A 23,994-nucleotide genomic window follows, 5' to 3' on the forward strand; every position below is an offset into this window, starting at 1 on the left:
AGCTCAAGTCTCGTGATCTCCCTCACTAAACTGAGAGTGTGTTCCTATAGAAACAAGCAAGAGGGGGAGTGGTGAGCCTGTGCATAGGGTCATTATTGGGGAGAGGGGGCTCAAAGGGGGAGGAGTTAAAAAAAAGAGTAGCAGGAGTGGCAGGTGTACAGGTAAGCCAAAACTCAGGTGAGCTAAGCACTGATTGGTCAGGCTCAGGTGAGCTGAGCGCCGATTGGTTATACCCACCGTCATAGACACACTGTTTGAGCGCTGCGCTGAAGGTGAGGGGCTGGGTACATATACAGTGAAAGGAGCCGGGCGTGTTCACACACCTCCCATTCTTACAGTACGAGGGGTCCTGGCACTCATTGATATCTGCAAGGGCACCACAGACACCACAGACACGGTTACACAACCTACGGACGGACGGACACCAGCCTGGGGCCAGCTCACAGCTTAAAGTGACGTTGAACAGGCCTGCAGGCAGATCGCTACGTTACACTGCTTCCTGAGAGCATGCAGAGTGTTTGGGTGTCTATAGGTACAACAGTGAACACTGATCTTTCCAGTGAACAAGGGCCAGGAAGTGGCTATAGGACCAGGGTTGTGTTTGAGTTTCTATGATGTATGTGACAGACATGAGGTTATGTAAATGTCAGAGCGGGTGAGGCTGAAGGGGCAGGTCTGGCTGATTAGTAGTGTTAGACTGGAACTATCATTAAAAAACATTCTCATTCAACCTTCAGACACACCACTGAGAACCAACCCACTGTGAACTAGGCTGCCCAGCCTCTCTCACACCACCCCCATCTCCCAATCATCCATCCTGAGCTTCCTGAGCCCACCTCCTGCCCTGCTAAGGACAGCGGTACCCTCTCCTCCACTCACCAGCCTGCTCCTCTGGGGTCACACAGCTGTTGCGGTCCGTGGCCAGGATCCAGGGAGGAGAGCAGATGCAGTAGTAGGACCCAGGGGTGTCCACACAGTGGCCATTCTTACAGTTCAATGAGTCCTGGCACTCATCCACACCTGCAACAACACAAACACACTGCTGACTTAACACCAGTCCTCTTCTATGGCCTGTCCTGCACCTCCTTGTGTGTGTGGATGCGGGTACAGTATGTACAGTGGAGGGCTCTAGCCAGATCTCACCTGCCACAGTGGGGATGACACACTTCTTATTGGAGGCTTCATAGATCCTGGGGGACTTACAGGTGCAGTAGTAGGAGCCTCTGGTGTTCTTACACTGACCGTTGGTACACAGAGACTCGTCGTGGCACTCATTCACATCTGAGGAGGAGACACATTACCATAGAGGATCTGTGACTAAATGGGATATCTGATGTGTATTAATATGTAATAATACAGAGGTGTGTTTTGGTGCAGGCCTGCGAGGGGTGGGTCGCTGTGGTTACCGATGCACTCCAGTAGGTTGCTGTCGTAGTAGAAGCCCTGTTGGCAGTAACATTCATAGCCAGGCTGTGTGTTCATACAGCGGCCCTCCTTACAGATCTCATTGGAGAACAGCACACACTCATCGATATCTGTACACAGAGGGACAGGAACACAGATCTCAACACAAACAAACTCCCCCGGAGAACAAATACTGTCATATAAAGGAATGCTGTAAATCAGAAAACAGCAAACCTACAGTGTTGGGTTGAGGTTGTGTAGCTACTCACCTCTATGGACAGACAGGCCGTACTCAGTCACTCCCTCCTCATGGTAGAAACCTCGGCCCACTGGACACAGGGAGTGGAACTCAGCTGGTTGAGGGAAAAGCAGGAAGTCAATTAAGCAATGTACCTATCACACTTGACCTATTCACTTAATTTGCCTGCTTTAGGTGATCAATGAAGGACATTGAACAGCTGAAATAAGTGAACTGACCCCCTAGCCCACTCGATGGTTTGTTAAACTAGTGTGAATGTTGTTGGGCCAGGGGTTAAAGCCTAAGGAAAATCAGAGGACTGAAACTTCACTCGATCTCAGATCGATTGTCTGGGGCCAAGTTAACCTCCCCTTTCATGAATTACTTTTCCAGCAGCTACAGTAGGCCTCACACCGCTGTCTGAATTGAGCGCTGCTGTGGTGCTCATTATAGACTGTCATTCTCTTCATCGGAACATCGGAGTGTCATCAACAATCATGTATGTCAGTTCAGTGCACACAGCTAACAGAGAAAATAAAACATTTCAGAATATATTTATTTGGGAATATATTTTGTAGAACAGACATGATTCTGTCTGTATTAGACTATGTCATCTCAGCTCCTTTAACCCCTGTGTTGGGCCTGAGGTACGTACATGAGTGGTAGACGGGGCAGGGGTAGATCTCACAGTGGTCCCCCCAGCCCACGCCGATGGAGCAGCAACACTCCTGCTTGGTGACGTTGGTGGCCAGGACACTGTCACAGAACACCGTGTCATCCAGGTTCAGGTAACACTCCTTCTTATCTTCCACGGCCACCTCAATCTCTGGAGGGGAAGGGGGCAGAGAGGAAATAGATTGGAGTGTTTGACTGTGTGTGTGTGTGTGTGTGTGTGTGTGTGTGTGTGTGTGTGTGTGTGTGTGTGTGTGTGTGTGTGTGTGTGTGTGTGTGTGTGTGTGTGTGTGTGTGTGTGTGTGTGTGTGTGTGTGTGTGTAGAATATAGCTATACAGAGAGAGGGGTGCGAAGATATCAGTAATCTTACCCTCACAGCTGTGCTTGTCCTCAGACAGGATGAAGCCGTCTTTGCACACACACACATAGGAGCCCTGTCTGTTCTCACACACACCATGCGGCTGACACAGACCCCTGTCTGTCGCACACTCATCTATGTCTGGGTAGGAGAGAGAGAGAGGGAGAATGTGTTACAAACATCTGCTACAATCCTCATGAGTTCCATTAAGCTTGACTTATGACAGTTTCCACTGGTTACAAAGCTCAACTGCCGGAATGGTTAACACTAATGATTTACAGTACCAGTCAAAGGTTTGGACACACCTACTCATTTAAGGGTTTTATTTTTGTTACTCTCTACATTGTAGAATAATAGTGAAGGCATCAAAACTATGAAATAACACATATGGAATCAATTAGTATATTTTAGATTTGATATATTTCAAAGTAGCCACCCTTTTCCTTGATGACAGCTTTGCACACTCTTGGTATTCTCTCAACCAGCTTCATGAGGTATTCACCTGGAACGCATTTCAATTAACAGGTGTGCCTTGTTAAAAGTGAATTTGTGGAATTTCTTTCCTTCTTAATGTGTTTGAGCCAATCAGTTGTGTTGTGACAAGGTAGGGGTGGTATAGAGAATATAGCCCTATTTGGTAAAATACAAAGTCTCTACTAAGGCAAGAACAGCTCAAATAAGCAATGAGAAATGACAGTCTATCATTAATTTAAGACATGAAGGTCAGTCAATGTGGAAAATTTCAGGAACTTTTAAAGTTTCTTCAAGTGCAAAAACCATCAAGCGCTATGATGAAACTGGCTCAAAAGACCCAGATTTACCTCTGCTGCAGAGGGTAAGTTCATTAACTGCACCTCATATTGCAGCCCAAATAAATGCTTCACAAAGTTCAATAACAGACATCTCAACATCAACTGTTCAGAGGAGACTGCGTAAATCAGATCTTCATGGTTGAATTGCTACAAATAAAACACTACTAAAGGACACCAATAATAAGAAGAGACTTGCTTGGGTCAAGAAACACGAGCTATATTGGACCGGTGGAAATCTGTCCTTTGGTCTGATGAGTCCAAATGTGAGACTTTTGGTTCCTACTGCTTTGTGAGACACAGTGTACGGGAAATGGATGTGTGGTTCCCACCGTGAAGCATGGAGGAGGAGGTGTGATGGTGTGGGGGTGCTTTGCTGGTGACACTGTCAGTGACTTATTTAGAATTCAAGGCACACTTAACCAGCATGGCTACCATAGAATTCTGCAGTGATACACCATCCCACCTGGTTTGCGCTTAGTGGGACTATCATTTGTTTTCCAACAGGACAATCACCCAACACACCTCCAGACTGTGTAAGGGCTATTTTACCAAGAAGGAGAGTGATGGAGTGTTGCATCAGATGACCTGGCCTCCACAATCACCCGACCTCAATCCAATTGATATGTTTTGGGATGAGCTAGACCGCAGAGTGAAGGAAAAGCAGCCAACAAGTGCTCAGCATATGTAGGAACTCCTTCAAGACTGTTTGGAAAAGCACCAGGTGAAACTGGTTGAGAGAATACCAAGAGTGTGCAAAGCTGTCATCAAGGCAAAAGGTGGCTACTTTGAAGAATCTAAAATCTAAAATCTATTTTGATTTGATTAACACTTTTTTGGTTACTACATGATTCCATATGTGTTATTTCACAGTTTTGACATCTTCACTATTATTCTACAATGTAGAAAATACTTTTAAAAAAGAAGAAAACCCTTGAATGAGTAGGTGTGTCCAAACTTTTGACTGCTACTTTATCTCCCTGAAACTAATGGAGAGGGTGGAGACGGACTGACCTTGGCACCTCCGACCTCCGACCAGCATGTAACCCTTCTGACATTCACAGCGGTAGGATCCCATGCTGTTGATACAGCGCCCCCTCTGGCAGTTAGAGGGACGCTCACATTCATTTATATCTGAAGGAGGAAAAGACGACAATCAAACAGCGGCCATGTGTTTGATCACCAGCTCTATACAGTGGACCATAGGCGGCATACCCAATCGGCAAAGCTCCCCTTAAAGTAAATGTAATTAAATTAGCCCAAAATATATCATTACTCCTGTCCATACAGAAATAAATAAAACCATTCAAAATACTACACCAGAGAGTATGATTTAGCCAAAGAGGATTTGTTTCTTTAAAATGTTTGAAATCACAAGGGCATAGCCTATAGTCAGGAAGCCCGCAATTTGGGAGGGTTATACGATTGAGTTATATTAATAACCTAACCTTACTTATGACTACCCAATCTATGTACTTATCACACTAGGAATATCTTGCTTTCGTCTGCAAATGTGATGATAGACGCATGCAAAGCATTATCATAAAGGTTAAAGGTTCATGGTAAACAAATAGCTTCTGCAAACTCACGCGCTGCCTGTGCAGTGAGCATATTACTTATACTTCACTGGTAGTGTAATAATGTTGATAACATTTCCATGAAGCTGTAGTGAGTAATAACAAGTAATAACAAGTAGCTCCTGCCTTCACAATGGCTGCCCTCCTGAGTACGCTGGTATCCTGGGTAGCACTGGCACTGGAAGGAGCCTTCTGTGTTGACACAGCGCCCGTTGGCACACAGTCTGTCATCCTCACACTCGTCAATGTCTGGAGGGGAGAGAGGAGGAGACACATGCAGCCTGTCAATAGAACCCGTATCCCCATTCAGATAATAAGATCACGTTACTGGTCAATTGCACACAAGGTCCAACTGAAATTTGACTTCCGCTTTTCACCCAACCCATCCGAAAGACACACATGCATTCACATACAGTACATATACAGGTTTGGGAGAGGTGCAGGGGAGCCCGAGGAGCTGTTGGAGTTAAGTGCCTTGTTCAATGGCACAACGGCAGGAAATTGCATCTAGGATTTGATACCAGCAACCCTCCGGTTGCGAGCTCACTTCCCGACAGATCTTTCCCGTCATTCCCGGATATCGAACTGGCAACCGTCTGGTTGCTGGCTCGCCTCTCCAACCGCTATGCTACCTAGTTCTCTTTTTTCAATATTGTGCAGAAATACTGGTAACCACAACAGCACTGCAGGTATAAAATAGTGCCTGTGCAGCATTAAGAGATATTATATTTAACATGAATCAGTGCACTGACCTCTGCAGCCTTTGCTGCCTGCGGCTGGGAGGAAGCCCTCGTCACAGAGGCAGCGGTAGGTTCCTGGGAGGTTCTCACAGCGCCCGTTGGGACACACCCCGCGCTTCTGGCACTCATTGACATCTAGTGGAGAGGTGGAGGGGTTGCAGGGGGGTAGGGGTGGAAACAATCAGTCATACAGAGGAATACCAGCTCTGGACTGGCCCAGTGCCTGTTGGCATCCTGCCTGCTGGCCCTGTGTGTCTGGGACAGGCTCCCTATGGCTGATTTATTGACTATGACTGATCAAATCCATTCTCTACATCACACACAGCTCTGAATAGTGAATTCCTTCAATGTCATGGTTCAGACAAAACTAACTGGGGAAGATCAACATATTGAATGTACAGATTCAATATTCGAATTGCTGATTTGACTTGCTTTCCCTGTTGCCATTAGACTATCCTCTTTAGTAAAGCCAAATATGGTGGATTGGCCACTAGAGGGCAACACATCAGCAAACATAATGGCTCAAGTTAGAAAAGGTATAACAACAGCAAGATAGACAGTTATAGGTAATGAAAAGAGTTGATTGGTGTGCGTTCTCTTTAGTATGCATACATGAAGTTATTGGGTCTCACCGTAGCAGACCCCACCCTGGGCCTGGTGACCAGGTAAGCAGGGAACACACTCATAGGAGCCTGGTGTGTTCTCACACTGGTCATTGGGACAACTGTTGGGGTCCAGACACTCATTTATATCTGAGACATTAGAAGAGATGAGACAAACACAGACACCCATAAACGTTAACAAACCAATGCGGACACACATACATATACATTGCACACACAAAGAAATATGAGGGCAGCAGATGCCGCTCTTACCTTCACAGGCTGGCTGGCGTTGTGACTTGCTCCTGAAGCCTTTGTGACACTCACACTTGTAGGACCCTGGCAGGTTAACACACTGACCCCCCTGCCCACAGATGTCCAACTTGGAGCACTCATTCACATCTAAAGATAAGATCAAAACACACTCATGAAAAATCCCAAGTGACAACGTGATGACTAAAAGATAGCATTTGAACAATTGAACCCACACCACACCACTCACCTATACACCGTAGCTTCCCATGGTACACCAGGAGCTTGTAGCCATGGAGACAGCGGCAGCGGTAGGAGCCTTCTGTGTTGATGCAGATGCCTCTGCTGTGGCCACATGGCTCAGCGTCACATTCGTCATCATCTGGCAGAGAGGGATAATTTAGAAGTTTAGGGAATTCAGAGATTACAACTCCATTAGAGAATTAACACCCAAGTTCAATTGTGACTCGTTTCTTAAAACTAGGCATATGTCACACATCACTAATTCACAAGAGAGGCATTTGAACGTAAACATTTATTTTGAATCAAAATGTGTTTATTGGCAGAAATGCCTTCTGGAACATGTGAACTTTCATGTGCCTTAATAACAAACTTGTATGCCATCTGTAAATATGAATAAAATTGTTAAATTATAAGCCTAGTTGTGTCATGTACTGTCATGTTGTGTCTTGTCTCTGTCCTTTCCCTTCACCCTGTCTCCCTCTGCTGGTCGTTGTTAGGTTACCTTTTCTCCCCCTCTTTCCCCCAGCTGTGCCTTGTCTCCTCCTAACCACCTCGTCACCCCTTTTCCCACCTGTTCCCTTTTTCCCTCTGATTAGGTCCCTATATCTCTCTCTGTTTCTGCTCCTGTCCTTGTCGGATTCTTGTTTGTTGTGTTTCATGCCTGAACCAGACTGTCGTCATGTTTGCTGTAACCTTGTCTTGTCCTGTCGGAATCTGCCGGTCCGTCTGAGCCTACCTATGTTTGGTAATTAAAGAAGCTCTGTTTAAGTTAATTCGCTTTTGGGTCCTCATTCACGCACCGTAACAGAAGAATCCGACCAAGAATGGACCCAGCGACTTCGGATCCTCTCCACTCAGCCGTCGGGATCCAGGGAGCGATGCTAGGCAGACACGAGCAGGAATTGTCTGCTGCTCGACATGCCGTTGAGACCCTGGCCACCCAAGTCTCCAACCTCACAGAACAGGTTCACCATCTCCGCCTCGATCCACCGGCCACTTCCAGGGCTTTCGAATCTCCGGAGCCCAGAATCAATAACCCGCCGTGTTACTCTGGGGAGCCCACTGAATGCCGCTCGTTCCTCACCCAGTGTGATATTGTGTTTTCTCTCCAGCCCTACACTTTCTCCAGGAGCACTGCTCGTGTCGCCTACGTCATATCTCTCCTTATTGGACGGGCTCGTGAGTGGGGCACGGCAATCTGGGAGGCAAGGGCTGAGTGTACTAACCAGTATCAGGACTTTAAGGAGGAGATGATACGGGTTTTTGATCAATCTGTTTTTGGGGAGGAGGCTTCCAGGGCCCTGTCTTCCCTATGTCAAGGTAATCGATCCATAACAGACTACTCTATTGAGTTTCGCACTCTTGCTGCCTCCAGTGGCTGGAACGAGCCGGCTTTGCTCGCTCGTTTTCTGGAGGGTCTCCGCGCAGAGGTAAAGGATGAGATTCTCTCCCGGGAGGTTCCTTCCAGCGTGGATTCCTTGATTGAACTCGCTATCCGCATTGAGCGACGGGTTGATCTTCGTCACCGAGCTCGTGGAAAGGAGCTCGCGTTCTCCGTTGCCCCCCTCTCCGCATCACTACCATCTTCCTCTGCCGGCTCGGGTGCTGAGCCCATGCAGCTGGGAGGTATCCGCATCTCGACTAAGGAGAGGGAACGGAGAATCACCAACCGCCTCTGTCTCTATTGCGGTTCCGCTGGTCATTTTGTCACTTCATGTCCAGTAAAAGGCCAGAGCTCATCAGTAAGCGGAGGGCTACTGGTGAGCGCTACTACTCCTGTCTCTCCTTCAAGATCCTGCACTACCTTGTCGGTCCATCTACGCTGGACCGGTTCGTCAGCTTCCTGCAGTGCCTTAATAGACTCTGGGGCGGAGGGCTGTTTTATGGACGAGACCTGGGCTCGGGAACATGACATTCCTCTCAGACAGTTAAAGGAGCCCACGGCCTTGTTCGCCCTGGATGGTAGTCCTCTCCCCAGGATTCAGCGTGAGACGCTACCTTTAACCCTCACTGTTTCTGGTAATCATAGTGAAACCATTTCTTTTTTAATTTTTCGTTCACCTTTTACACCTGTTGTTTTGGGCCATCCCTGGCTAGTTTGTCATAATCCTTCCATTAATTGGTCTAGTAATTCTATCCTCTCCTGGAACGTCTCTTGTCATGTGAAATGTTTAATGTCTGCTATCCCTCCTGTTTCCTCTGTCTCTTCTTCACAGGAGGAGCCTGGTGATTTGACAGGGGTGCCGGAGGAATATCACGATCTGCGCACGGTGTTCAGTCGGTCCAGGGCCACCTCTCTTCCTCCACACCGGTCGTATGATTGTAGTATTGATCTCCTTCCGGGAACCACCCCCCCCCCCGGGGTAGACTATACTCTCTGTCGGCTCCCGAACGTAAGGCTCTCGAAGATTATTTGTCTGTAGCTCTTGACGCCGGTACCATAGTCCCCTCCTCCTCTCCCGCCGGAGCGGGGTTTTTTTTTGTCAAGAAGAAGGACGGGTCTCTGCGCCCCTGCATAGATTATCGAGGGCTGAATGACATAACAGTGAAGAATCGTTATCCGCTTCCTCTTATGTCTTCAGCCTTCGAGATCCTGCAGGGAGCCAGGTTTTTCACTAAGTTGGACCTTCGTAACGCTTACCATCTCGTGCGCATCAGGGAGGGGGACGAGTGGAAGACGGCGTTTAACACTCCGTTAGGGCACTTTGAATACCGGGTTCTTCCTTTCGGCCTCGCTAACGCTCCAGCTGTCTTTCAGGCATTAGTCAATGATGTCCTGAGAGACATGCTGAACATCTTTGTTTTCGTTTACCTTGACGATATCCTGATTTTTTCACCGTCACTCCAGATTCATGTTCAGCACGTTCGACGTGTCCTCCAGCGCCTTTTAGAGAATTGTCTTTTTGTGAAGGCTGAGAAGTGCACTTTTCATGCCCCCTCCGTCACATTTCTCGGTTCTGTTATTTCCGCTGAAGGCATTAAGATGGATCCCGCTAAGGTCCAAGCTGTCATTGATTGGCCCGTCCCTAAGTCACGCGTCGAGCTGCAGCGCTTTCTCGGCTTTGCGAACTTCTATCGTCGTTTCATCCGTAATTTCGGTCAGGTGGCAGCTCCTCTCACAGCCCTTACTTCTGTCAAGACGTGCTTTAAGTGGTCCGTTTCCGCCCAGGGAGCTTTTGATCTCCTCAAGAATCGTTTTACATCCGCTCCTATCCTTGTTACACCTGACGTCTCTAGACAGTTCGTTGTCGAGGTTGACGCGTCAGAGGTGGGCGTGGGAGCCATTCTTTCTCAGCGCTCCCTCTCTGACGACAAGGTCCACCCATGCGCGTATTTTTCTCATCGCCTGTCGCCGTCGGAACGTAACTATGATGTGGGTAACCGCGAACTGCTCGCCATCCGGTTAGCCCTAGGCGAATGGCGACAGTGGTTGGAGGGGGCGACCGTTCCTTTTGTCGTTTGGACTGACCATAGGAACCTTGAGTACATCCGTTCTGCCAAACGACTTAATGCGCGTCAGGAGCGTTGGGCGCTGTTTTTCGCTCGTTTCGAGTTCGTGATTTCTTATCGTCCGGGCTCTAAGAACACCAAGCCTGATGCTTTGTCTCGTCTCTTCAGTTCTTCAGTAGCCTCCACTGACCCCGAGGGGATTCTCCCTGAGGGGCGTGTTGTCGGGTTGACTGTCTGGGGAATTGAGAGGCAGGTAAAGCAAGCGCTCACTCACACTCCGTCGCCGCGCGCTTGTCCTAGGAACCTTCTTTTCGTTCCCGTTCCTACTCGTCTGGCCGTTCTTCAGTGGGCTCACTCTGCCAAGTTAGCCGGCCACCCTGGCGTTCGGGGTACGCTTGCTTCCATTCGCCAGCGTTTTTGGTGGCCCACCCGGGAGCATGACACGCGTCGTTTCGTGGCTGCTTGTTCGGTCTGCGCGCAGACTAAGTCCGGTAACTCTCCTCCTGCCGGCCGTCTCAGGCCGCTTCCTATTCCCTCTCGACCGTGGTCTCACATCGCCTTAGATTTTGTCACCGGACTGCCTTCGTCAGCGGGGAAGACTGTTATTCTTACGGTTGTCGATAGGTTCTCTAAGGCGGCTCATTTCATTCCCCTTGCTAAGCTTCCTTCTGCTAAAGAGACGGCACAAATCATCATCGAGAATGTTTTCAGAATTCATGGCCTTCCGTCAGACGTCGTTTCGGACAGAGGTCCGCAATTCACGTCTCAATTTTGGAGGGAGTTTTGCCGTTTGATTGGGGCTTCCGTCAGTCTCTCTTCCGGCTTTCACCCCCAGTCTAACGGTCAAGCAGAACGGGCCAATCAGACTATTGGTCGCATCTTACGCAGTCTTTCTTTTCGCAACCCTGCGTCTTGGTCAGAACAGCTCCCCTGGGCAGAATACGCCCACAACTCGCTTCCTTCGTCTGCGACCGGGCTATCTCCTTTTCAGAGTAGCCTCGGGTACCAGCCTCCGCTGTTCTCATCTCAGTTCGCCGAGTCCAGCGTCCCCTCCGCTCAGGCTTTTGTCCAACGTTGCGAGCGCACCTGGAAGAGGGTCAGGTCTGCACTTTGCCGTTATAGGACGCAGACTGTGAGGGCTGCTAATAAGCGTAGAACTAAGAGTCCTAGATATTGTCGCGGTCAGAGAGTTTGGCTCTCCACTCAGAACCTTCCCCTTAAGACGGCTTCTCGCAAGTTGACCCCGCGGTTCATTGGTCCGTTCCGTATTTCTCGGGTCATTAATCCTGTCGCAGTTCGACTTCTTCTTCCGCGATACCTTCGTCGCGTCCACCCGGTCTTCCATGTCTCCTGCATCAAGCCCGTCCTTCGCGCCCCCGCTCGTCTTCCCCCCCCCCCCCCCATCCTTGTCGAGGGCGCACCCATCTACAGGGTCCGTAGAATTTTGGACATGCGTCCTCGGGGCCGTGGTCACCAGTACCTCGTAGATTGGGAGGTCCTGAGGAGAGGAGTTGGGTTCCCTCTCGGGACGTGCTGGACCGTGCGCTGATCGAGGATTTCCTCCGTTGCCGCCAGGTTTCCTCCTCGAGTGCGCCAGGAGGCGCTCGGTGAGTGGGGGGGTACTGTCATGTACTGTCATGTTGTGTCTTGTCTCTGTCCTTTCCCTTCACCCTGTCTCCCTCTGCTGGTCGTTGTTAGGTTACCTTTTCTCCCCCTCTTTCCCCCAGCTGTGCCTTGTCTCCTCCTAACCACCTCGTCACCCCTTTTCCCACCTGTTCCCTTTTTCCCTCTGATTAGGTCCCTATATCTCTCTCTGTTTCTGCTCCTGTCCTTGTCGGATTCTTGTTTGTTGTGTTTCATGCCTGAACCAGACTGTCGTCATGTTTGCTGTAACCTTGTCTTGTCCTGTCGGAATCTGCCGGTCCGTCTGAGCCTACCTATGTTTGGTAATTAAAGAAGCTCTGTTTAAGTTAATTCGCTTTTGGGTCCTCATTCACGCACCGTAACAAGTTGGTTTAGCCACAGAAAAAGGCTGGAACCTTCCCGCTAGCCATGATTTACTGAGATTATGGATGGGCTGGACATGCCGAGAGATGAGTTTGGATTGGTCTACCATGTAGTAAGCTTTTGTCTATAACAAAGGGCTGCTCAGTATGTGGAGGCAATCCTTTCTAACCCATTTTTTTTTCAAAGATATAACGAATTACGGCAAAACTTTTGCTGTCCTCTTTCTGGAGGACATAGTTTTGAAATCAGTGGAATGCCCGGTGGAAGCAGAGTATGATAGCTAAGGAGATGGAGAAAATTCTGGCGTTTGATTGCAAATATGTGGAGGGAGTCGAAAAGAGAACACACGGAAGGCTGTTGTATAAAACACTTGTCTCCAGATTACATCTTCAAACTAAGGGCAACCATGGCATCCGTAACAGAGAGGGAGAAGCATCCATCCATGTATACGAGTATCTAGCTACATTTTCAGGTATTATAAGTTTCAAATTTAGTCAGAAAGTCATTTTCATTGCAAGTTAATGAGTACTGTTAGCTAGCTAGCTAACGTTAGCTGTCTGACTCGCTAGCTAATGTTACGTATATGTAATATTATTCGTATCTCAGAGCCATTTGCATTGCTAGTTACAGCCTGATGTTAGCTAGCTAGCTAACATTGAATCTAGTTGGTTAGCTACCTGTAGATTCATGCAGGGTAGAATCGTTATGAGTTGGGATTATGGTTAATTGTTTAGCTAGCTAGCTACATGTCTAAACAAAAGACTCCACTATGCAAGGTACCATTCCACTGTACTGTTTACACATTCTGTATCTTGTGCATGTGACAAATAAACTTGAATTGTATTTGATATGGTGTGTGTTTATCAGAGATGGTAATGCGAAGAACAACATGACCTGCACCAAAGTCAAATTAGGCTATAACGTTAGGCCAACAAGACAGTGTCCAAGTTCAAAAATTCTCTGGTAGAATGCCATGCTTTTATTTTGTCACACTCACAACTGTAAACTATTTTCTGTAATTAGCTTGCCATTACCCTGTAAAATATGATCTTGTTGTGAGTGTAATTTCCCTGTAATAATGAATAAAAATTAGCTAAAGTTAAGACATAGTCAGCTATATGATGCGGTCATTATTTGAACTGGCTTGCCAGCTAACTTAACATTAGCCAGCTAGATAACAAGCTAGAAACAAACCGCATTGGTAAGAACGTTGCTTTTAGTTGCCTGGTTTGCTAGATTGACATATACTTAAACGGATGGGTTTATTGGATTTAAAATTCACCAGTTATGCTATTTTGAACCACCAGACTGCTGATGTCATGCATGTGAATCCTTAAAGAGATGGGTGGTGCTAAGGCTTAAGAGGGTGTGAACGATGCGGAATGGGTGTAGACAAAGAAAAGCTCTCCAGTACATGTACCAAAACATTAAAACGTGGGGTTACAATTTTATAAACTTTCAAGGCAGAATTACAGTACCAGTCAAAAGTTTGGACACACCTACTCATTCAAGGTGTTCTCTTTATTTTGTACTATTTTCTACATTGTAGAATAATAGTGAAGACATCAAAACTATGAAATAACACACGTGGAATCATGTAGTATCAAGGCAAAGGGTGGCTACTTTGAAGAATCTCAAATATAAAATATATTTTGATTTGTTTAACACTTTTTTGGTTACTACATTATTCCATGTGTTATTTCATTGTTCTGATGTCTTCACTATTATTCTACAATGTAGAAAATTGTAAAAAATTAAGAAAAACCCTGGTGTGTAGGTGTGTCCAAGCTTTTGACTTGTACTGTACTTTCCCATTGTTCCTCAACTGTAGTGTATGATATACCATTATCTAGCTCTGAGTCTCTACTTTATCCAATGTAAAAAAAACACAATTTTACTACATAAGACCGAATCGAGCCCGTCGGTCACAATTTAACTATTTGAATACAGAGTGCAGACATGGCTCTGGTCAAAATCTTTACCCAGTAAATCCCTCCCATCCCTTTGGACATGCGCATGTCCTGTCCCTTGACTTACCCACACAGGCGTTCCTCTGAGGGTGGAGCCGGTAGCCAGCATAGCACTCACATTTGTAGCCAGTGTGCACGTTGACACACTCCCCATGGCCACAGAGGTTCCTGTTCAGCCTGCACTCGTCTGTTTCTGCTGTGGGGAGGAGGCACACAGTAATCTACCTAAGACAGTTGATCTCTGTACTGTACATCCCATCATGGAGACAACAACATTGCAGCTATAGGCTGAGAGTTAATAGGCTGATATTAGATTTGATTGTGTAGTGGAACTCACGTGAGACCTGCGTCTGTGCCACCTCCAGGGGGTCACTGCCTGGGTTCAACCTGATGATGGGCGGAGGGGTGGGCTTGGTGATGATCACTTTGGGACCAACCAGAGAAACAGACAGACCCAATCAAGGCCCCATGTCTACCTGAATATCAACAGGTTTCCCTAACAAAAGGGGCTCTCTTGACCTTAATAGGACTTTCGGAATGAATAAAGAATAAAGGAATGAGAGGAGTACCAGGTACGCGGGGGCCGTGGGTGCTGATGGGAGACAGCTGCATAGGTGTGGTCGTCTCTGGAGGCTCCTCCTACAGGACAGGGCACAGAGACACAGTGGTGTAAAGTACTTGAGTGAAAATACTTTAAAGTACTACTTAAGTCGTTTTTGGGGGGTATCTGTACTTTACTTCACTATTTATATTTTTGACTACTTTACTTTTACTTGACTACATTCCTTAAGAAAATGTTGTACTTTTTACTCCATACATTTTCCTTGACAGCCAAAAGTACTCGTTGCATGTTGAATGCTTAGCAGGACAGGAAAACAGTCAAATTCACACAGTTGTCAGGCGAACATCCCTGGTCATCCCTACTGCCCCTGATCTGGCGGACTCACTAAACACACATTATTCATTTTTAAATGATGTCTGAGTGTTGAGTGGCCAGTGGCTTTCCGTAAATTAAAAAAACAAGAAAATGGTTCCATCTGGTTTGCTTAATATAAGGAATTTTAAATGATTTAAACTTTTACTTTTGATACTTAGGTATATTTTAAACCAAATACTTTTAGACTTTAACTCAAGTAGAATTTTACTCATTTTCTACTAAGGTATCTTTACTTTTAGTCAAGAATGACAGCTACTTTCCCCCCCCCCCACTGTAGAGACACAGGCCTGGCTAAGAGGAGCTGCAAACACACAGTCTCTCACACAATGAATGATGTCTAAAGAAAAACAGTTTCTTACCGGGTGCTTGACTTCTGAAAAAAGAGAACCCAGAGAAAAACAGGTCAAAATTATGAATAATTGTCCATTTTCATTTACAGATGATGAATTGAGTCACTTTACCCCTACATGTACATATTACCTCAATTCCCTCGACTAACCTGTACCGCAGCACATTGACTTGGCACTGGTACCCGCTGTGTACTGTATACTGCATAGCCTTGTTTTTGTTATTGTGTCACTTTTTTTTAACTTTAGTTTATTTAGTAAATCTTTTCTTAAAATTGCACTGCTGGTTAAGGGCTTGTAAGTAAGCATTTCACAGTAAGGTTGTGACAAATAACATTTGATGATATTTCTAAGCCCTCTAAAGTCCCAGTAATTTGGAGGCATCCCCAATAGCCCGACTGCACTCTCAAAAAATCTTAGCAATAGCATTGTTCTAAGTGACTAAGTGAATCCAGAATGAAGCACGTCTGCCGGCAGGCGGACAAAGGTAAATCATGTCCACCCTTCGTCTACTTTCTGGGAGAAGCCACAGTGACTCACTGTCTTTCTTCTGGTTCTTGTCAGGCTTGAGGGGAACCTGCTCCAGACTGGAGTGGATCTGAGGTGGGAACGCCACCGTCTCCCGGACACTATGGAGGAAGTAGCCCTTCCCTGCTGGACAGATCTTACTGAAGGAGGCTAACGGACCAGGGAGAGAGGAATGGAGGTGGAAAAACAAGAGGGGGTGAGATGATTCAGCATCTGACCTGTAATCATACAGCATCTGACCTGTCAGAAATACTAGAAACCGAGCTCCAGTCTCCTACTCCAGCATCCCACTGACCCGTGCCGTCTTGGGGACACCTCTCACAGTTGGAACCCCAGGCCTTGCCCACGGTGCAGCAGCACATCTCCTGGGACAGGGTCGTGGGTAGGGCGTGCTCACAGCGACCCGCCTCTGTTACTATGAGGAAACACTGGCCCTGCTCCACCGGAGACGGAGACTCTGACAGCCAGGACCAATCAGAAGAGAGCAAAACACAACAGAGGTTGGAGTTAGGACATTAGGCTTACAGAAGAGGTCACTAAGGGTAGTGCCGTTTCGTGGAGGGAAAATCATATGACATTTTGGTTATTTCAGATGTGGCATTTTAAATAACGGACATAAGGGATCTGTGAAAATACTGGACTAACTATTGGGACAGAAAAGGCTAGCTTTGGTGTCAGCTTTGTGGATGTGAAACATATTCAGCTCATCTACCTATCAGGTAGACCACCTCTTGACCTCTCCACTGCCAACAAATGAAAACCCCACAACAATTCATCTTCATATACATGTGAGGAGAGGATGTATAGTGTATAGTGCTGCTGCTACTGAAAGCGATATGGCTGTGCTGAGTGAATGCAGAGTTGTGTGGAGAGCAGGTCTGCCTGGAGGAGGTTCTGAGTCTCACCCACACATCTGGTCCTGTCCAGGGTGAAGCCAGGCTTACAGGCACACAGGAAACTACCCTGGGTGTTCAGGCATTCTCCGTTCTGACACACCCCATGCATGGTGCACTCGTTGATGTCTTAAGGGTGAGAGACAAAGAAAGAGTGGGGGACAGAGAGAACGTGAGGAGTGGCTTTTTTTCTCCTCACATCAGTGAAGCAAATGGGCAAATATTTACACTCATACCGGGCATACCAAATGCGTACCAAACAAAATGTGGTGAAACTTGTGAGAGGCAGTATGTTCATGCTACCTTGACAGTGGGTGCTGTTGAGTCTCTTATAGCCCTGAGGGCAGGTGGAACCATAGTCTTCTATGATGGTCTGCAGCTTCACCCCAGGATCTGAGGGTAAGGCAGAGAAGGGGGGTGAAAAGGGGAGAGAATGGAAGAATGAGAGAGGAAGGGGAGACTACACACAGCTCATCAACGAAAATAGAATAATGTCTCATAAAATGTCTGAGAATCTGAGAAGAAAGACAGGCCTAAACTAAACCATTAAGTAATGGATCAGGCCTACGCCAGAATGATCCTATTCTGTTTCTAATAGCAGTAGCGTCTGTGATCATTGCTTCCAGTTAGTCATACACTAGTGAAAGGGAATACCTAGTCAGTTGCACAACTGACTCTATTCAACCAAAAATGTGTGTTCCGCATTAACTCAACCCCTCTGAATCAGAGAGGTGCGGGGGGTTGCCTTTATCGACATCCAAGTCGTCGGCAACCGGTGAGCAGTTGTTGTTGGGGGTTATCTGCCTTGCTCAAGGGCAGAATATCAGATTTTTTTTCCCCACTTTACCATCTCAAGGATTCAAACCAGCGACCCTTCGGCTACTGGCCCAACACTCTTAACTGCTAGGCTACCTGCTGCCCTGGACTAAGTAGCTCATTTAGCTGTTCCTTGTTCAGTCTGAACACACTGTCAGCATAGGCAGCGAGACAGTAAATGTGTGTGATTCCATGGGACAGAGATGTGTGTATAGATGAGACACGTTTGATCAGAGCCTGGGTTTGAGAGATTACAGGTATCCAAGCATGAGTATGAACCAGGAAGTACTAAGAGAGGGGAAATAAAATAAAAGAGGGGTGAGCGACCAAGTGAAACTCCTCTTCATCTGGGGGAAAGAGAGATTCAACAGAAGGAATCAAATGATGATAGAAAAAATAGTGGTCTATGAGTGATTTTTCCTCCAGGCAGAAAAATTGTAAGAATGCTTTTGTGGGAAACTGTGGGAGCATCGCGTTCCAAAATACCTTTCAAAAATAGATGGAAGAAAAGTACAACTTTTAAAAAAGTTCATGCTTCCCAAGAAAAGCCCAGAATCATATTTTCCACTTGTTGCTTTCGTCTGTTCATTCGCAGAAGACATGTCTCATGAAAACAATAGAACGTTCCTTCAACGTTACTAGAAAAGAGGCGAGAAGCATGCCAGACAGGGATCCTGCTGTCCCAAGTTTAAAGATGAACCATAACTATCCTTTTCTTACAAAGGTTTCTTTGTCTGACTCACAACTGAGGAATGGAGTAATAGAAAAATGGAAAAAGGTAAGTTGGCCAAGATTTTCATGGAGCGCAGCTTGAAATTCCATTTTCGGCAATTCGATGACAGTATTCCACTGGCCTGGCACATGGGAAGACACTGCAGAGTTCTTTTCTCTCTCGCTCTCTCTCACTCACTTGCACACATACACACATGCACACAGACACACACACACACACACACAAACACACATGCGTACACACTTATACAAACATAGACATACACAAATGACTTGCGTTAATGCAGGCTCATTATTTCATAAGCTGGGAATGAATTATTGGCGTGGACGCTTGGTGTTTTTGGCTCCATAAACAAATGACTTAATGCGTATAACAGCAGAGATCGAGATCAGATGGACATCTGCCAAGGAGTTAGATTATAAACAATGGAAGCTCAGTTTTCACACCTGACAGATAATAATCACTATACATGACAGATAATCGCTATACATGACAGATAATCACTATACATGACAGATAATAATCACAATACACGACAGATAATAATCACTATACATGACAGATAATAATCACTATACACGACAGATAATAATCACTATACATGACAGATAATCACTATTACATGACAGATAATCACTATACACGACAGATAATAATCACTATACACGACAGATAATCACTATACATGACAGATAATCACTATACATGACGATAATCACTATACACGACAGATAATAATCACAATACACGACAGATAATAATCACTATACACGACAGATAATAATCACTATACATGACAGATAATAATCACTATACATGACAGATAATAATCACAATACACGTCAGATAATAATCACAATACACGACAGATAATATTCACTATACATGACAGATAATAATCCCTACACATGACAGATAATAATCACTATACATGACAGATAATCACTATACATGACAGATAATAATCACAATACACGTCAGATAATAATCACAATACACGACAGATAATCACTATACATGACAGATAATAATCACTATACACGACAGATAATAATCACTATACACGACAGATAATAATCACTATACACGACAGATAATAATCACTATACATGACAGATAATAATCACTATACATGACAGATAATAATCACAATACACGTCAGATAATAATCACAATACACGACAGATAATAATCACTATACATGACAGATAATAATCCCTACACATGACAGATAATAATCACTATACATGACAGATAATCACTATACATGACAGATAATAATCACAATACACGTCAGATAATAATCACAATACACGACAGATAATCACTATACATGACAGATAATAATCACTATACACGACAGATAATAATCACTATACACGACAGATAATAATCACAATACACGACAGATAATAATCACTATACATGACAGATAATAATCACTATACATGACAGATAATAATCACTATACATGACAGATAATAATCCCTATAAATGACAGATAATAATCACTATACATGACAGATAATAATCACAATACATGACAGATAATAATCACTATACATGACAGATAATAATCACAATACACGACAGATAATAATCACTTTACATGACAGACAATAATCACTATACATGACAGATAATCACTATACACGACAGATAATAATCACAATACACGACAGATAATAATCACTATACATGACAGATAATAATCACTATACATGACAGATAATAATCACTATACATGACAGATAATAATCACTATACATGACAGATAATAATCACAATACACGTCAGATAATAATTACTATACATGACAGATAATAATCACAATACACGACAGATAATAATCACTATACATGACAGATAATAATCACAATACACGTCAGATAATAATTACTATACATGACAGATATGCACTTAGAGATGTAGGATAGAAGGTCACAAATGAAAGAATGGCAGATCACCAGTAGTCTAGAAAGGACACACACTTACACTTAAGCAAGTCAATAATTCCATTCTGAGGCATTTGTTACTCACATGGTAGCTTGGGACATTTATAACATTTGTTTTGTCCCCAGGAGTTCCCGACACTTCCACAGCAGTCCTCCTGATTGGTCAGTACAGGGAGAGGGGTACTGCTACACTGAAGCACATGGCGTGAGAGAGAGAAGGAAAGAGGGAAATGCACACAATGGCGTTTGAAAAACCATAATACACTTATTGTATGTAAAGTGACAATCACTATGTTGATGGGTGGTGTAACTCACAGCTTGTTTGGGCGTGGTCTCCTGGAAGCACCGCCCCCTGGGTTTGTGAGTCTGAGGGGTCAAGCGTGTCACGGTTTTATGAGGGGGCTTTGAATCCGATTGGTCGAGAGGATGGATGACAACAGATGTGTCGTGTGCATGGTGGACACGGACATTGAACTGCACTGAAAAGAGAGAACGATCGAGTGAGAGGGAGGGCGAGAGAGAGAGAGAGAGAGAGAGAGAGAGAGAGAGAGAGAGAGAGAGAGAGAGAGAGAAAGAGTGCCGTGAGTGAGAGACAGAGAGGGAGTAGCAGAGAGGAGGGAGACGCCAAGAAAGACAGGGAGAGACAAACACATGGGAGATTACATGAATATGATTACAGTTCTTTACCATGCCACCCAAAATAAACTGCTATATGGGCACAGGTATTGATAAATACAGCAATATGACTGTGGTTTCAGTGCCCACAGTTTGCCATGATGGGTACCTTCTGATGAGTGGTGGCCTGCCCCCTGTGCCAGGGGAAGGGTGAACACAGAGTGGGTCTGTGTCAGCTGTGGTCGCCCCATGGCCGCCTGCTCGCCCTGGCTCTGGCCGTCTGGCACCACTGACAGCGTGTAGACTGGTTGCTTGTTGCCCCGCGCCGCCTGGGCCTCAGGCATCTGCCGGAGCGGGAACTGGCACAGGCGACCAGTAAAACCTGGCGGACACAGGCAGTGGGTCCGCGAGCTGCACACCCCTCCATTCATGCAGGTCAGTGGACACACAACTAAAGAGACGGGGAGAGAGAAAGAGGTGTAAAACACATCACCAAGACATGAGGAGAGGAAAAACATGTACACATGGTGAACATCATCAACATAATGTAATGTTGTGCTTTTTTTCATTTGGAACATTATTTTAAACAGAGAACAGTTGGGATTTTATAATAGCAGGACCATAGTTCCTGTAGAAAATAAACATGTCATCCCCCACAAATGATGGAGCGCCCCCTTGGGACAATTTTGTAAATCCCAGATCTCTATGGCAAGACGCATCATTCACCCGAGTTTCGTAAAAATCGGACCAGTGAGGGTGGCGCACAATTGTCCCAGCGTCGTCCGGGTTCTGGGAGGGTTTGGCCGGGGCGGGCTTTACTTGGCTCATCGCGCTCTAGCGACTCCTTGTGGTGGGCCGGGCGCCTGCAGGCTGACTTCGGTCGTCAGTTGGACAGTGTTTCCTCCCACACGTCGGTGCGGCTGGCTTCCGGGTTAAGTGGCCGGGTGTTAAGAAGTGCGGTTTGGCGTGTCATGTTTCAAAGGACGCATGACACAACCTTTGCCTATCCCGAGCCCATTGGGGAATCTCGGCGATTGCACGAGATCGTAATTGTATATCACGGAATTGGGGAGAAAAATAGGATCAAAAATAATAAATAGGACCAGTGGTGTCAGACATATTACGTATAATTAATGTATGTAAAGTTGATTACTATAGCACCTCCCTTGGGCCAATCAGTGTAATTTTCCAAATGAAGGATTTTTATGGCAAGACGCATCAAGACGCACCATTCACACATCATTTTTGTCTAAATCAGACCAGTGGTGTCTGATATATTGCATGGATTAGCTAGACTCACATCCCTGAGCATGTGTGCCAAATCTCAGGACTCTGAGTCAAACAAATCAAGAGATATAAACATGTGCCCATTATAATGTCAATGTGTGGTCGATATGAACGTTCTTGCATATGTTGAGTCTTGACAGTGCTTGCAGCATGTGTACCAAATTTAGATTTAAATGCATTTATGTGCCAGACCACACCCACGTGAATGTTTATTGGTCAATAGAGGCCATATTGTTTTAGGTACTACTCTGGAAAATATTGCATTGAGAGAGCTTTGTCCATAGAGGCCATGTAGCAGGTTCCGTGCAGATTGGTCATTCGATGCCAGAAGAGTAGCATTTTAAGTGTTTTTCACAATATTCAAAATGGCAGAAGATCCATCATGGCAGACCTTATGGGTCCCTTAGGCAGATGTGGTCCTTGTGAGGAGAGGGACCTACAGTATGTACCGAATTTCATGACTTTAGGTCAAACGGGGTGAGGGGCGTGACCTTTCAAAGTTTGCATTTTCAATCTCTTACTATAGCGCCACCATCTGACCAATCAGTGTATTTTTGTAAATGCCGGACCTCTATGGCAAGACACATCATTCACCCGAGTTTCGTCAAAATCAGGCCAGTGTTGTCTGAGATATCGCACGTGACTACCGTATGAATGTCCTAACGGACGGAGAGAGATCCAGAGCATAACACTGATACAAACGATGGCTTTTTACTGGGATTTGGAAAATATTTTAAACCACAAGAGCTCTGCTTAAAGAAAGAGCTTCGTGCCATATATATACCGCTCTGTAGGCTTCCCTTTGTGTTTACTTTTATAGTCGCCACTTGTCTCCCTAAAAAGGAGAATCAGATGGAACAGTGGGAGCCAAGATCTGGGCGCTAGGAGTGCATACCAGACTGAGACGTTCAGCATAAAGAATGGAATCATAATTCAAGATATGCCGTGCTAAAATATGCTGCAATACATGCCGTAATAACACACATAGTTCAATAGACATACAACAAAGTGCGCAATAATAATCAATGACTAATATGTTGTGTACTTTCTCTGTCCCATAATGGGGCCATGAAATGAAGCAGAAGTTGAAGCTCAGTGGTTTGGATGTCTTGCCCTGCAGTCTAGCATAGCAGTATCACGGCAGTGTTGAGTCCCACGGCAGGAAGAGAGAGAGCGAGATACAGAGAGAGAGAGAGAGAGAGAGAGAGAGAGCGAGAGAGAGACGACTCGGCACGTCGGACTGACATGGAGACCCACCCAGTGGTTGAGAAGAGGCCTCTTCGTGTTACCCGCCCCGCGGAGCAGAGCTCCGCACACTGAAGCAATTAGGCCTGGACTGCCTCGGAGTCTAGGCCGCTGTGTAATGACGGGACTAGATCACCTCAAACACAGCGGGGACATCTTTAAACCAATGAGAGTCAAGGAAAAGAGCAAACGGAGAAATCACAGCCATAATGAAATGACACGAGGCTGTGCAGCTTATGTTTAAATGTGTAGTGGGATAGGCTCAGCTGTTCTGACGCAGCCTGCACTGCCTGCACCATAATTAAACTTGACAGT

General features: G+C 45.7%; 1 protein-coding gene across 16 annotated transcripts in view; it reads right to left on the reverse strand.

Annotated features, from left to right (window-relative positions):
• Nucleotides 1–23,994, reverse strand: part of LOC110534019 (latent-transforming growth factor beta-binding protein 3) — a 42,950-nt gene that overhangs the window by 4,488 nt on the left and 14,468 nt on the right. For 4 of the 16 annotated variants that reach the window (XM_090186797.1, XM_021618650.3, XM_090186796.1 and 1 more), the window contains exons 2-25: nucleotides 21,317–21,598; nucleotides 20,848–21,011; nucleotides 20,618–20,723; nucleotides 17,332–17,421; nucleotides 17,041–17,157; nucleotides 16,431–16,592; nucleotides 16,148–16,285; nucleotides 15,620–15,633; nucleotides 14,893–14,962; nucleotides 14,661–14,747; nucleotides 14,391–14,516; nucleotides 6,904–7,035; nucleotides 6,675–6,803; nucleotides 6,432–6,551; nucleotides 5,812–5,934; nucleotides 5,186–5,308; nucleotides 4,497–4,616; nucleotides 2,686–2,814; nucleotides 2,298–2,468; nucleotides 1,674–1,757; nucleotides 1,407–1,535; nucleotides 1,144–1,281; nucleotides 880–1,020; nucleotides 238–366 (exon numbers count right to left, since the gene is read on the reverse strand). In XM_090186797.1, the coding sequence (XP_090042923.1) occupies nucleotides 238–366; nucleotides 880–1,020; nucleotides 1,144–1,281; nucleotides 1,407–1,535; nucleotides 1,674–1,757; nucleotides 2,298–2,468; nucleotides 2,686–2,814; nucleotides 4,497–4,616; nucleotides 5,186–5,308; nucleotides 5,812–5,934; nucleotides 6,432–6,551; nucleotides 6,675–6,803; nucleotides 6,904–7,035; nucleotides 14,391–14,516; nucleotides 14,661–14,747; nucleotides 14,893–14,962; nucleotides 15,620–15,633; nucleotides 16,148–16,285; nucleotides 16,431–16,592; nucleotides 17,041–17,157; nucleotides 17,332–17,421; nucleotides 20,618–20,723; nucleotides 20,848–21,011; nucleotides 21,317–21,598 (3,024 nt within the window). Of the gene's footprint in view, nucleotides 1–237; nucleotides 367–879; nucleotides 1,021–1,143; nucleotides 1,282–1,406; nucleotides 1,536–1,673; nucleotides 1,758–2,297; nucleotides 2,469–2,685; nucleotides 2,815–4,496; nucleotides 4,617–5,185; nucleotides 5,309–5,811; nucleotides 5,935–6,431; nucleotides 6,552–6,674; nucleotides 6,804–6,903; nucleotides 7,036–14,390; nucleotides 14,520–14,660; nucleotides 14,748–14,892; nucleotides 14,963–15,619; nucleotides 15,634–16,109; nucleotides 16,286–16,430; nucleotides 16,593–17,040; nucleotides 17,158–17,331; nucleotides 17,422–20,617; nucleotides 20,724–20,847; nucleotides 21,012–21,316; nucleotides 21,599–23,994 lie in introns of all 16 variants that reach the window. The other 12 variants (XM_021618647.3, XM_021618646.3, XM_021618644.3 and 9 more) reach the window with 4 other exon arrangements.

Source organism: Oncorhynchus mykiss, chromosome 10, assembly GCF_057628025.1.
Source record: "Oncorhynchus mykiss isolate SJ-2025 chromosome 10, ASM5762802v1, whole genome shotgun sequence".
Lineage (NCBI taxonomy): Eukaryota > Metazoa > Chordata > Actinopteri > Salmoniformes > Salmonidae > Oncorhynchus > Oncorhynchus mykiss.